Here is a 14,705-nt window from a genome sequence, read left to right on the forward strand (position 1 = left end):
AGAGAAAGAAAGGGCTGGTAGATCGGCCCACACAACGTCCATTCCAAGGATAGGAATACAATAGAAGATCAAGAGGTTGTTGATTCGTAGAGCTTGGATTCTCAGAGATATCACAACTGATCAATAGGTATGATTCCTAATCAAAATCGTGAACACCCTTATTCCGCTGCGCATGGGTTTTCATGATTTGTAAACAATGACATGCAACCATAACGGTTCCTACAATGCACACACACAAAATGGTTTAGCATAATCCTTGATAAAATGGATTCAACTCATCGCACGCCCTATGCTAATGAGAACCTAAATACCAGTTTTGCATGGGGACATGTTGTCTTACATGCTTCTACATTGATTAAACTTAGACCAACATCTTATTTGAAGCAATCACCATTTGAAATGGTCTCAGGCATTAGACCTGACATATCTCATCTAAAGATCTTTGATTGTGTAGTGTATGTTCCCATAATACCAAATAAGCGTACAAATATGGGACCCCAACACTGATTGGGAATTTATGTTAGTTATGAGTCACCTGCTATTTTAAAATATCTAGAACCTCAAACATGTGATTTTTTTACTACTAGATTTGCAGATTGCAGGTTTGATGAGACAATCTTCTCTACAGTAAAGGGAGATACACCTAATAAACAATTAGAATTGACTTGGATTACACCAAGTTTGTCTCATCTAGATCCACGTACATCTCTATGTGACGATGAAGTACGTAGGATATGCTACTTACAAAACATTGCACAGATGTTACCAGATGCCTTTAATGATGCAGCAAAAGTAACAAGATCACATGTACCAACTGCTAATGCTCCATCACGTATTGACCTTCCTTCAAGGAAAGGCATACATCAAGTTGTGATTGAAATAGCACAAATGTCTCAATTCAAAACTATAATTTGCAAAGAAAATAACAAGCTGATATACACTCATGAGTGGTAGACCAACTAATGATATACATCTTAAACCCGCCAAAAATGAGATGGTTATGTTTTCACAAATGGCAACACAACTTTCTCATGGAGATCCAACAAGCAAAGCATGGTGGCTATTTCATCAAATCATGTTGAAATCATAGCATTGCATGAAGCAGCTCGAGAATGTTTCTGGTTGAGATCAATTATCACATGTACATATAAGAAGCTCAAGTGGATTGCCAGCTATCACAGACAAACCAACAATCATATATGAAGACAATGCCGGTAGCATATCTCAAATGAGATAAGGTTACATCAAAGGTGATCGTACAAAGTATATTCCACCAAAGCTTTTCTATGCTCACGACCTTCAAAAGAAAGGTGTCATTAATATCCAAAAGATTCATTCTTGGGACAATCCAGCTGATCTTTTCACGAAAGTCTTACCAACTACTATATTCAGAAAATATGTCTTCAATATTAGAATGAGAAAAATACAAAATTAGTCTTGCTAAATTCAAGGGGAGTATTCCTTGAGAATACATTATCAGATATAGAACATGTTCTACTCTTTTTTCCTTAGATCAAATTTTTCCCATTGGGTTTTTTTGACAAGGTTTTAATGAGACAACATTAAGCATGTCACCAGATCTAAGTTTACTTAAAATTTGTACTCTTTTTCTTTTGCACATATTTTTCCCACAGGGTTTTTCTAGCAAGGTTTTAATGAAGCAATATACTTAGAAATGGTGGACATCCAAGGGGGAGTGTTATAATCTATAGGTTGACCCAATGTGGCTGCCCACCATGAAGTCTATCAGTTATCTGTGAAGACGCTACCTAATGTAACATACGTTTCCTATCCTGCTTTATATTTTGGGGGAGGTTACCTCATCTATATAAAGGTAAACCTCCTCCCATTATCGGAGACACTCATAATAAGAATTCCTCTCTTACTCTCTTATATTGAACTTCACTCATTTGCATCATTATTGAGTCGCAACACACTCTTAATTTTTTTTTCGCAGTTAATTTAATCACATATTAAATTATGAGGACTTCTGGTATGTGCAGGGTGTATGGCTGCACAGGTCTAAGAGGACATAGATCCAGTACCCTATGGAGCAATACACCCTCAACTTCTCTGTATTAGTGGCTCAGATTCACCTTCACTTTCTCTCTACGGAGATTTACTCTTAAATTATTAATAAATTTCTATTAGAAAAATTGATTTGCTTTGCACAAATGTATTGAGATATAAATGAGTAATTTGTCTCCCAAGTTACCCCACTTGAGATGAAATGGGTTTTTCTTGAAATAGTACGTAAAGTGAAAAAAAACATTTTCAAAAGGATGCACTAGTTCGAAACAGTGCATTATGCCGAAAAGGTGCGACCTTTTGAAATGTGCACTGGTTCAAAACAATGCATCATGACGAAAAGGTGTGACCTTTCGAAATAAGCACTAGTTCGAAATAGTGTTTTATGCCAAAATGGTGTGTCTTTTCGAAACATGTGACTTTTCAAAAAGTTGCTTACTTTTTCCCAAGAGTCACTGTGTTGTTTCGAAGAGGCACCACTCACCTATAAATAGTGCATAAATTTGGAGAGAAAGACACACCAGATCACACAGAGTTCTGATCTTTCTCTTCTCCCTCTGTTCTTAGTCAAATACTATGTTGTGTTCGCTGATTCTATAGAATTGAAGTGCTAGCTTTCTATAGAAGGAAATCCGTTCTATCTTGGGAGACAATTTCCCATCAACCTTCAAGCACCGTGAGGGGAAAAATCTGTCTTAAGAACATAGTGTATCTACACTAGGCTCGGATTTAATTAAGAAGTACAAGACACTTACAAGACAAAAGGTTTGTATAGTTTGGTAATTGGTAAAGAGTAAGTACAATTAAGTTGTATATTCCTAACAACTTAAGACATATTTCTTTTTCTTATTTTTATTTACCGAATAGAATTTGTTTATGTTTTCTTTTCTTTTTTGGTTTAAAGAAATAACAAAGTGTGGTTGTATTTCAGAATATGGCAACACCACCAATTACACCTGTTGTTATTGTTTCCTACTACTGTTCCTCATGGGGAGAAGCCTGAAAAGTTCAATGGAACTAATTTCAAGTGATGGCAACAGAAGATGCTCTTCTATCTGACCACCCTTAGCTTGGCAAGGTTTATGTGGGATAAGGCTCCTAATGTAAGCCCTGATGAAATCGACAAGGAGAAGGTTTTGGCCAAGGATGATTGGTTTCATGCTGATTTCTTGTGTAGAAATTATGTCCTTAGCGGGTTGGCTGACTCATTATACAATGTATATAGTGTGTTCAAGACTGCTAAGGAACTTTGGGATTCGTTGGACAAGAAATACAAGAGTGAAGATGCTGGCATGAAGAAATTCATAGTTGGCAAATTTCTTGATTTCAAAATGACGGATTGTAAGACTGTCATAAGCCAAGTCCAAGAACTTCAAGTAATTCTCCATGATGTCATTGCTGAAGGAATAACCCTAGGAGAATCTTTCCAAGTGGCTGCTATGATTGAGAAATTACCACCATCTTGGAAGGATTTTAAGAACTATCTTAAGCAAAAACGCAAAGATATGAATCTTGAAGAATTGATTGTCCATCTAAGGATAGAGGAAGATAACCACTTATCTAAGAAGAAGGGCAAGGATCCCATGGTGGCAAAGGCCAATGTTGTGGAAGGATCAAGTGCTAAGGGAAAGAGGAAGTTCCAAGACAAAGCTCAAGGTGAAGAGAGTAGTATGCCTACTAAGTTCAAGGGCAACTGCTACAACTGTGGAAAGGCTGGACATAATGATAGGGTTATATACTAAACGCATTACTTTTGTATTAACTCTAATTCTTTATATTTTGAATGAGAATCATATAAGCAAAAACGCAAAGATATGAATCTTGAAGAATTGATTGTCCATCTAAGGATAGAGGAAGATAACCGCTTATCTAAGAAGCAGGGCAAGGATCCCATGGTGGCAAAGGCCAATGTTGTGGAAGGATCAAGTGCTAAGGAAAAGAGGAAGTGCCAAGACAAAGCTCAAGGTGAAGAGAGTAGTACACCTACTAAGTTCAAGGGCAAGTGCTACAACTGTGGGAAGGCTGGATATAATGATAGGGTTATATACTAAACACATTACTTTTGTATTAACTCTAATTCTTTATATTTTGAATGAGAATCATATGGGCAAATGTTATGCATATTATATATGTTATTAGTTATATGCATGTGTCTAATACTTTATGTTGTAGATGATATGGTGTGAACACACAGAAGATCATATCATCAGTACCTTATAAAGTATAAGTAATCGTTCACAACCTAGATGGATTTGGACAAACCATTAGTACGGTTGTAGTATAATCTGGTATTAGTCTATCTTGACTATAGGATTACACTAGTACACTTTGTGTGTATTGAACAGGACCAAGTGAGGTTGTTTCTCCTTATACTGACTATATAAGAGAACAAACGCCTCTGTTATTATGGATGTTTGTCCTCCTAATCCGGATATAATAACGGGCACTTACATGCATTGTACACTGCTTTAAATCATCAATGAGTGAGATTCATTTGTGAATCAACAAACTCAATGGATTGGGTAATGACATTGTATGTAAGGTGTGTTGTTGATTATAGAAGGAATTCGTGTCCCGCAAAAAGTTGGGTTGATTGTCATGTAAACCCTGCAGGTGGATTTATTCCGACATGACAATGAGGTTGAGTGGTACTACTCAAGGACATAAGAAGTTGATTAATGTAGTTGTCAATAACTTGACTTAATCAATAGACATTCGATATCTTAAACACGGGGAGATCAACGAGCATATAATATGGTGCCCATAAACGCTGACACGTAATTTGGGATTAGGGCGGTAGTGCAACAATGACCTTTAGTGGAATAAGCTATTTGTTGACGGACTTGGGCCGTGTGTTCTGGGCGAACATGGGAACCCCAAGCCCATCAGGAGGCCCAACCCTAATTTCTCCTCATGGTCCCTGTTGTAGCCTATAAATAGAATACTCTTTCTCTCTGGCCAAAATTCACTATTCATTATTCTGAAAAAGAGGCAAGAAAAGTAGATCTGAATTCGTTTCTGATCTTGGGAGAAAGAAGGGGGTTGGTAGATCGTTGTCCACACAACATCCAATCTATTCTAAAGGAATACAACAGAAGATCAAAGGTTGATTGTTGATTCGGATTCATAAAGCTTGGATTCTCAGAGGTATCAAAACCGGATCTAAAAGGTATGTTCTCAATCACAAATCGTGAGAACCCATTGATTCCGCTGTTCGTGGTTCTCGCGGTTTATAGAAATAGTCATTCTGAAATAACGGTTCCTACACATAAGGCAAGTGAATGTCGCAAGCCAAAGAAGTACAAGAAGCAAAAGACTGAAGCAAATGTGACAACGGACATGCTTTCTGATAATGTTAATGACATGAACCTATATGTTGTGGTTTTTGAATGTCTCATGATTGGAAATGAAAGGGAATGGTGGGTGGATACTAGTGCTACTCGCCACATATGCTCCAACAAGTCAATGTTCACCACTTATCATGCTGTGGAAAAGGAAGAACAACTCTTTATGGAAACTCTTCTACGTCCAAGGTTGAAGGCAAAGGAAAGGTGGTGATGAGGTTGACTTCTGGGAAGGAACTAACTCTGAATGAGGTGCTCTATGTGCGACATTCGCAAGAACTTGGTTTTACGGGTCGCTTTCTGAGCAAGAATGGCTTTAAGTTAGTCTTTGTTTCTGATAAATTTGTACTAACTAAGAATGATGTATTCGTGGGAAAGGGCTATCTTCAAGATGTGCTCTTTAAGATGTCTTGTTTTACTATTGCGCCAAAGAGCACCAATAAAGTTGAATCTTCTGTTTACTTGATTGAGTCTTCACATACATGGTATGGTAGATTAGGACATGTTAATTATGATACTTTGCATAGATTAATTAATTTGGACTATATACCAAATATAAAAATAGACCCACGCCATAAATGTAAAACTTGTGTAGAATTCAAGTTGACCAGATCATCCTTTCATTCCATTGAAAGAAGTACTGAACCTCTAGACTAAATACATACAGATATATGTGATCTTAAGTACGTGCAAACTAGAGGTGACTTTTATTGACGATAGCACTAGATATAGTTAAGTTTACTTGTTGAGAAGTAAAGATGAGGCAATTGAAGTGTTCAAACACTATAAAAATGAAATTGAAAATCAACTAAGCAAAAAGATTAAGGCTATAAGGAGTGATAGAGGAGGTGAATATGAATCACCTTTTGAAGATTTATGTTATGAACATGGAATCATTCATCAAACTACGACTCCTTATTCACCTCAATCAAACGATATTACGGAACGCAAAAAACGAACTCTAAAAGAGATGATGAATGCTATGTTGTTAAGTTCTGGTTTACCCCAGAATTTGTGGGGGGGGGGAGCTTTGCTTTCTGCCAATTACATTCTCAACAAGATTCCTAACAAGAAGATGCTTAAAACACCATACGAATTGTGGAAAGGTCATCAGACTTCCTACGAATTCTTAAAAGTGTGGGGGTGTCTTGCTAAAGTGGTGGTCCCTAAACCTAAGAAGGTGAAGATAGGACCCCAAGACTATTGATTGTGTATTCATTGGATATGCAAACAATAGTAGTGCATATTATTTTCTGGTTCATAAATCAGAGATTCAAGATATACATGTTAATACGATTATTGAGTCAAGGAATACTTCATTCTTTGAAAATACATTTCTGTATAACATGTGTATAGAGCCAAGTTCAACAAAGAGAACTTTAGATTCTACAACTAGTAACCATTCTACACAAAGCGAAATTGAGGAAGAACCTAGACGTAGCAAAAGGTCAAGGACGTCAACGTCTTTTGGACCTGATTTTCTAACATACTTGTTGAAAAATTTAGAAAATAATCCTCAAACGTTCAAAGAGGCAATGTCATCTCCAGAAGCTACTTATTAGAAAGAAGCAATAAATAGTGAGATTGAATCCATAATGCAAAATCATACATGGGAATTGGTGGATTTACCACCAAGTTCCAAGACTTTGGGATATAAGTGAATATTCACAAAGAAAATTAAGACTGATGGATCAATCGACAAGTATAAAGCTAGACTTGTGGTCAAAGGATTTAGACAAAAAGAAGGATTGGATTATTTTGACACTTACTCTCCAGTTACAAGAATAACTTCCATAAGGATGCTAATAGCAATAGCATCAATACATGGATTTGAGATACATCAAATGGATGTAAAGATGGCATTCTTGAATGGTGAGTTCGATGAAGAAATATACATGGAACAACCCGAAGGGTTTATTGTTCCTGGACAAGAAAGGAAAGTTTGCAAGCTTGTTAAATCCTTATATGGATTAAAGCAAGCACCTAAGCAATGGCATGATAAATTTGACAATGCAATGTTGTCAAACAGTTTCAAAATAAACGAGTGTGACAAGTGTGTCTATGTCAAAAGCACTCAAAAAAGGTGTGTTATTATTTGTCTCTATGTAGACGATATGCTAATTTTGGGTAGTAATATAGATGTCATAAAATCTACCAAACAAATGTTGTCTAGTAAGTTTGACATGAAAGATTTAGGTGCTGCTGATGTTATCCTAGGAATTAAGATATCTAGGACAGAGGATGGACTTGTTCTATCACAATCTCATTACATTGAGATGATTCTTGAAAAGTTTAAGAAATATAACATCACACCAAAGAGGTCACCAGTTGACGTAAATCTTCATTTAGCCAAAAATACTGGAGATAGTATATCTCAACTAGAATACTCTTGTATACTTGGCAGTTTAATGTATGTCATGAACTGTACAAGGCCTGAGATAGCATACTCTGTGAGCAAGCTAAGTCGTTATAAGAGTAATCCTGACAGAGATCATTGGACTACCATACTGAGAGTTTTGGGATACTTAAAGTATACTCAGAATTTTGGTATGCACTATACAAGATATCTGGCTGTTCCAGAAGGGTACTGCGATGTTAATTGCATATCTGACACTAAAGACTCAAAGTCCACAAGTGGATAAGTCTTTACACTTGGAGGTGCAGCTGTTTCTTGAAAATCCTCAAAACAAACGTGCATAGCGAGGTCCACTATGGAATCAGAATTCATTGCATTAGACAAGGCTGGAGAAGAAGCAGAGTGGCTTCGAAATTTCTTAGAGGATATTCCAAACTGGGCTAAACTTGTGCAAGTAGTGTGTATACCCTGTGACAACCAATCTGCTATTGGTAGAGCACATAGTAGCTCGTATAATGGGAAGTCTCGACACATACGTCGTAAACATAACACCGTTAGACAATTGCTCTCAAATAGAGTTATCTCAATCGACTATGTAAGATCAAAAGATAACATTGTGGATCCGCTTACAAAAGGTTTAACAAGAAAGCGAGTGGAAAGATTATCAAGGAGAATGGGCTTAATGCCTTTGAGATAATCAACCAAAAGTCATCATAATGGAAAAACCAACCTAGTTGACTGGAGATCCCAAGATCAAGGTTCAATGGGCCAACTGAATTATGTTTGTGACTCAGTTAGCACTAGAGAGTAATATTATACTCTAACCCATTCCTATATAAGACAGTGTATATCTGCCGCGAGACCCAGGATAAGTCAAGCTTTTAATGATTTACTATATCTTGGAAAGTTATGTTATCTAAGTGGAGTATTGCAGGATATACTCTTTATAAAAATCACCTATGTGAGTGTGAAGTGGGGCTGCTTCTATGAGAAATATTTTAAGGCAAATGTCTCAAAAGCACTCTCTGAAACCAAGAAGTGTTCAAGGCCAAAATGAACACAAACGTGAGAACCAACAGTATTCGATAAGGTACTGCGTGAAGATGATTGTCTAGGTTTATACAAACGGCTGACAGTTCAAGGATATTAATTGAAGTCTACTGATCGTTCAATTAAATCCGATTGTCTTTCACTAAAGCAAGTTCAAGGCCTCCCATGCTACTTGACCTGATGCGGTGTCTTTTCATTTGTAAAAAAATAGAAATCCGATGTTTATGATAGAAGAAGCTAAATTTTCATTCATGTGAGGGATTGTTAAAAAAATTGATTTGCTTTGCACAAATGCATTGAGATATGAATGAGTAATTTGTCTCCCAAGTTACCCCACTTGAGATGAAATGGGTTTCTCTTGAAACAGTACGTAAAGTAAGAAAAACTTTTTTCAAAAGGATGCACTAGTTCGAAACAGTGCATTATGCCGAAAAGGTGCGACTTTTCGAAATGTGCACTGGTTGGAAACAGTGCATCATGCCGAAAAGGTGTGACTTTTCGAAATAGGTACTAGTTCGAAACAGTGTTTTATGCCGAAATGGTGTGTCTTTTCGAAACATGTAACTTTTCAAAGAGTTGCTTATATTTTCCCAAGAGTCACTGTGTTGTTTCGAAGAAGCACCACTCACTTATAAATAGTGGATGAATTTGGAGAGAAAGACACACCAGATCACACAGAGTTCTAATATTTCTCTTCTCCCTCTGTTCTTAGTCAAATCCTACCTACATTAATATCTATTCTCCCAGGATACTCATATTGAGCCACGTCAGCAAAGTTTTTAAAATAGTCCCTACTTGAAAAATAATTACTCATTTTCTTACCAAAATAACCCTGAATTTGGCCTGCTATCTAATTTAATATAAGTCAAATTTGTCTTTTTATGTGTTTTGGAAAAAAGAAACAAATCTACGATTATTTGAGCTGCTTTGGGGTAATTTAGTAATTAAGAACCCAAAAAAAGAGAAACAAAACCCAACCTTTCACAAACTCTTCCTCCCAAAACACCACCACCACCACCGCCAAGAACACTTTGAAACGAGCCAAAGATGGAAGTGTTTTCCCGATGGTAAATCTATCTTCTTATTAAAACTTCAAATTCAATCTCATTCAACTTCTGCATGAAGTTGTTGACAAAGAGTTTTCATAGCCATGATAAAAGCGAGTTACTTTTTGGAAGAAGAAGAAAGGTATGATTTTATATCTCTGAGTTGTTTATCGTTTATGACTTAGTTGTAATTCGACATATATTTGTAATCACATTAATTTTTATTAGTGTTTTCTAATGGTTTGGATTGGATATTCACTTTACATCTCAAGTTGCTTAATGAATTCCTCTAACTGGAAAAATAAAATAAAATAAAAAAAGATCAACAAATAAATCTCGCTAATTAGCGCTCTGTCTTAGAGATATATCACAAGGAGAAAAGAAGCTAACCACAAACACCATAAGCACTGTGTCGTGTCTTTGTTGGTATAACTGATGCAGTGATGCCATCTTATGAATGCTTTAAAAAGATATTATACCTTGATATAACAATCTTAATAAAACAATGGATTGTTTAGATTCTCAGACTCACGGAGTCGAGAAGCAAGCATATACTTCATTCAGTTTTTCACTCTTCTTAGCAAGCTATGCTGGATTCAACTTTAATTTTCTTCGCCTCAATAGTTGGCACCTACGTTTTGGCTACACCCACAAATAGACTATCCAATTGATGATTTAATTATTTTTCAGTGTACATAGAAGTCTACCCACAGAGTTCACATGTTATCGATTTAATATGCTCCAGCAAGAAGCTAGGTACTACAGGATAGAAACTTGCAACTAACAAAAAGGTAAAACAGATAGTAATAAACAACTAGGTGACTTTGTTTTGATCAAGTGGAAAGCCATTAACCCATGCATAAATGCATGACACTTGCGGGGGAGAACGTAAGAAGGGACATACATAAATGAAATATGAATAAGCTTCATGCGAAAGAAAAGCAATTTGATAAAGCCCCTAAACCCATCCTTCACGAACTCTATAAAAGGATGTTTAATGAAATGTAACATCACAACAGGTAACCAACAGTAACATAATTGGTACTGTGTTCTAAGAGTAAGACTTAGGATAATTCTAAAATTGGCTAGTTGTTAAGAAAGTTGCATCAATGGCTCACCTTATGGTGAACATTGTTGTTCTGTTAGCAATACTGACATATATATAGTTTCTAAATGTTGAATTGATTTGGGTTGAGTTTTATTTTACCAATTTGATATTTCTTTTAGAATTTCTCAAGGTCAAATGCTTAATGGTTTGTGAAGTGGCTTTTATCCTTGATCGTAAGCACGAACAACTTCACCAGATGTCTAATGATCCCATGAATCAAGTTTTTCAGTATGCTCTCTCTCTCTCTCTCATATTTAGCTTACTATTTGAACAACCTTGCGAGCTTAACTTGAATTTGATTTCTCTCTGGAGAGTTTTTGAGAGGTCACTGCAATATGTGAAGCCCTTTAGCAGTTAAACGAACCCAGATGCTGTTAGGCAGGTTCAAGAGTATCCTCCAAATTAGTTTAATTATAGAAAACTGTTTTTGCTTTAAACTTATATTAAACACTTCTTCGGTATATAATAAAAAGTCCCATTTGTAGTATGATTACATGATTAGTTATTAATCGTGATCACATAATCACATTTTGTAATGAGAAGAGAGAAAGTGTGTTGGTATTATACATTTGTACCACGAGGGTTATACACTCATACTGTCATGCCTATACCAAATCATCTCCCTTGCTACAAGGGAAAACCGTTATTCGTGAGTCATTCTTTTTGCCACCGTTTGGGTTGTATTCTTTGGAGTGGAACTCGCTATATCTTAAATTTATTTGACTTGAAATGAAAGGGATATTATGATTAATACTTCCAAGTGTTTATGGTGTGTGTGGTCTGTGTCATAGTTTGTTTCAAGAGCTCTATATTGGCAATATGATCCTTAACTGCCCCTAGAATCCTCGAGTAGGTACCAGTTGGCCGAATTCGAGGTAATGTTTAGTATGTATTGTTTAATGAAAAAAAAAGCTTATTTGAGGATGTTGATTTTAGTATTAGAACCTACCTAAGAACAAATTTCAGTGCTTAACCAATGATTTTGATGGTGCCAAGTTGAGAAACATATCATTCTTTAAGACTAAGCCCAACAAAATAATAATGGGTTAACACCTTATCATTGAACATAAGCTACCCACTCAGTTTCAGTTTAGGATCCTAAGTGTTTTGAGTATTAATCTAATAACGAAAAATGTCTTTTTTATTTCAGGTGTCTCAGGAAGCATGTCAATCTAATTACCAGTGACTTTCGAGATGTGAGCATGGATAGGAGTTGGGTTTGGACGATACAATTTCATTCTCTGACGACGATTATGAAAGTTTATGATAGGAAAGCCCGGCGATTCTTTGTAAGTAATGATTTTGAAGGAGATATAACTGAAATCTTATTTGATAAGGCAAAAAGTTTAGATGAATTGTACTACTGGAGCTTGACTAAGTGGTGGAAAGGATTGATTTATGGAGGATGAATGATACATGTACTAGGACTTCTCAATCCTGGAGCTAGATGAACATAAACATGCTCTATTAGTAGAGTAAAATAAAAAACAATATTTACTGTGACTTCATTGAGAGAATCGGATTTGTGCTCACGTATGGTTGGATCGTTTGAACTTTGGAGGTAGTAACTCAAAGACGTGGCGATATAATTTGAATTGTACATATTAGTTAGTATTTAGAATTTCTTAGAGAAATGATTGTTGTGGGTATATTTGTTCAAGTTCAAGAGCTGCATGTTAGCCTTGCATAACGAATTGTTGTCTAATAGGAAAATGCTTGCTCTTTATTTCATTAGATATTAAACCTCACAAGTCAAATTAACAAGCTCGGCCATAGGGGGGGCAGCGTGGCTAGTACTATATTGTGTTCGCTGATTCTATAGAATTGAAGTGCTAGCTTTCTATAGAAGGAAATCCGTTCTATCTTCGGAGACAGTTTCCCATCAACCTTCAAGCATCATGAGGAGGAAAATCTGTCTTAAGGACATAGTGTATCTACACTAGGCTCGGATTTAATTAAGAAGTACAAAACACTTACAAGACAAAAGATTTGTATAGTTTGGTAATTAGTAAATAGTAAATACAATTAAGTTGTATATTCCTAATAATTTCCTGGGGCCTCCAACCTGCACATGAATCTTAAATCCTGCAGTTATATAGCCTATAGGCAACAGGGCATCACTCAGATGCAAAATGTACGTTCTACGGTTCTACCCACACTTTGCCTTCAACACCGCACACGCTTCGGCATCTCTCTGGTTGCATCAGGATAGTCTAATTCTGAAAGACCTTATGGTAGCCAATTCAAGCATAGGCTACACACACCTTTTCTTTTTCTTTCTAATATGTTCTAACTGAATGTTTATGTTGATTGATTGGGACACATATCAGAACAATTAATGGTGACTTACCTAAGTTCTCTCCCAAATAGTTACAAATCGAAGAGATACACGACAATAGTAATACAGGATATTGGAAAATATATTAAAGCATAGGATAGGCAAACTGAGCGAATCTGATATCAATCCAATGTGGCACATGCACAGCCACCAGAGAATTGCTCTTCAACTCTCTCCACTAATGTTTTAACTTGTAAGATGTCTAAATTTGCATGGATGTTACATGATGTCTGGATTTCCATGGATAATTACATTTTGTTTCCTTCCCACGTCACTTCTCTTCTCTACCTATATATACATCCTCATAACACTCTTCTCAACCCAACAGCACCTCATTTCTCTAGTTACCTTTAATCATTCTTGTAGCTTTATTCCTAACAGTCCCCCAATGGCTGCTTCTACAATGGCTCTCTCTTCTCCCTCTCTAGCAGGGAAATCATTGAGGCTTGCTCCATCCACCTCAGAGCTCCTTGGTGAAGGGAGAGTCACCATGCGAAAAACTGTAGGCAAGTCCAAGTCCGTATCATCATCTAGCCCATGGTATGGTCCCGACCGCGTCAAGTATTTGGGACCTTTCTCTGGCGAGTCTCCATCATATCTCACTGGAGAATTCCCTGGTGACTATGGCTGGGACACTGCCGGACTCTCAGCAGACCCAGAGACATTCGCAAAGAACCGTGAACTCGAGGTTATTCACTCTAGGTGGGCGATGCTTGGAGCTCTTGGGTGCGTCTTCCCTGAGCTTCTTTCACGTAATGGAGTCAAGTTTGGTGAGGCAGTTTGGTTCAAGGCCGGTGCGCAAATATTTAGTGAGGGTGGATTGGACTACTTGGGCAACCCAAGCTTGGTCCATGCGCAGAGCATTTTAGCGATTTGGGCAACACAAGTCATATTGATGGGTGCTGTTGAGGGATACCGTGTTGCTGGTGGACCGTTGGGCGAGGTGGTTGATCCACTATACCCTGGTGGGAGCTTCGACCCACTTGGACTTGCTGATGATCCCGAGGCATTCTCTGAACTCAAGGTGAAGGAACTTAAGAATGGAAGATTGGCTATGTTCTCCATGTTCGGATTCTTTGTTCAGGCAATTGTGACTGGCAAGGGCCCAATCGAGAACCTGGCTGACCACCTCGCCGACCCTGTTAACAACAATGCTTGGGCCTTTGCCACAAACTTTGTACCCGGCAAGTAAATGAACTGACTGATTGAATTTGACTCATCAACATCTATTTTTCTTGTTTGGTTTTTCTTATAGAGACTTCCGGTTTCTTTTCCTCCCCTACATGTTACTTTTGAGTACATATGTCTTCGGCAAATGTGAAATTATGTAATGTGATTTATCTTCAATTGTTTGTTTCAAATGTTTGGTTGGTTCAAGATTATTACTACTCATTGCACCATAGACACGTTGTCGAGTGTGTAGGATTCTGTCGTC

General features: G+C 37.0%; 1 protein-coding gene across 1 annotated transcript; it reads left to right on the forward strand.

Moving 5' to 3' along the window:
* The first annotated feature begins 13,576 nt into the window (after positions 1-13,576).
* LOC147482461 (chlorophyll a-b binding protein, chloroplastic-like) lies at positions 13,577-14,631 on the forward strand. The gene has a single exon (XM_086575353.1). The coding sequence runs from the start codon at positions 13,659-13,661 to the stop codon at positions 14,460-14,462; it is 804 nt and encodes a 267-aa protein (XP_086431479.1). The 5' UTR covers positions 13,577-13,658; the 3' UTR covers positions 14,463-14,631.
* The last annotated feature ends 74 nt before the right edge of the window (positions 14,632-14,705 follow it).

This window comes from Coptis chinensis, chromosome 8 (assembly GCF_015680905.1).
Source record: "Coptis chinensis isolate HL-2020 chromosome 8, ASM1568090v1, whole genome shotgun sequence".
In the NCBI taxonomy this organism is placed as follows: Eukaryota; Viridiplantae; Streptophyta; class Magnoliopsida; order Ranunculales; family Ranunculaceae; genus Coptis; species Coptis chinensis.

Bases quoted from the DNA above. Each gene is read 5' to 3' on its own strand.
- LOC147482461 (XM_086575353.1), top strand. From the start codon at position 13,659: ATGGCTGCTTCTACAATGGCTCTCTCTTCTCCCTCTCTAGCAGGGAAA.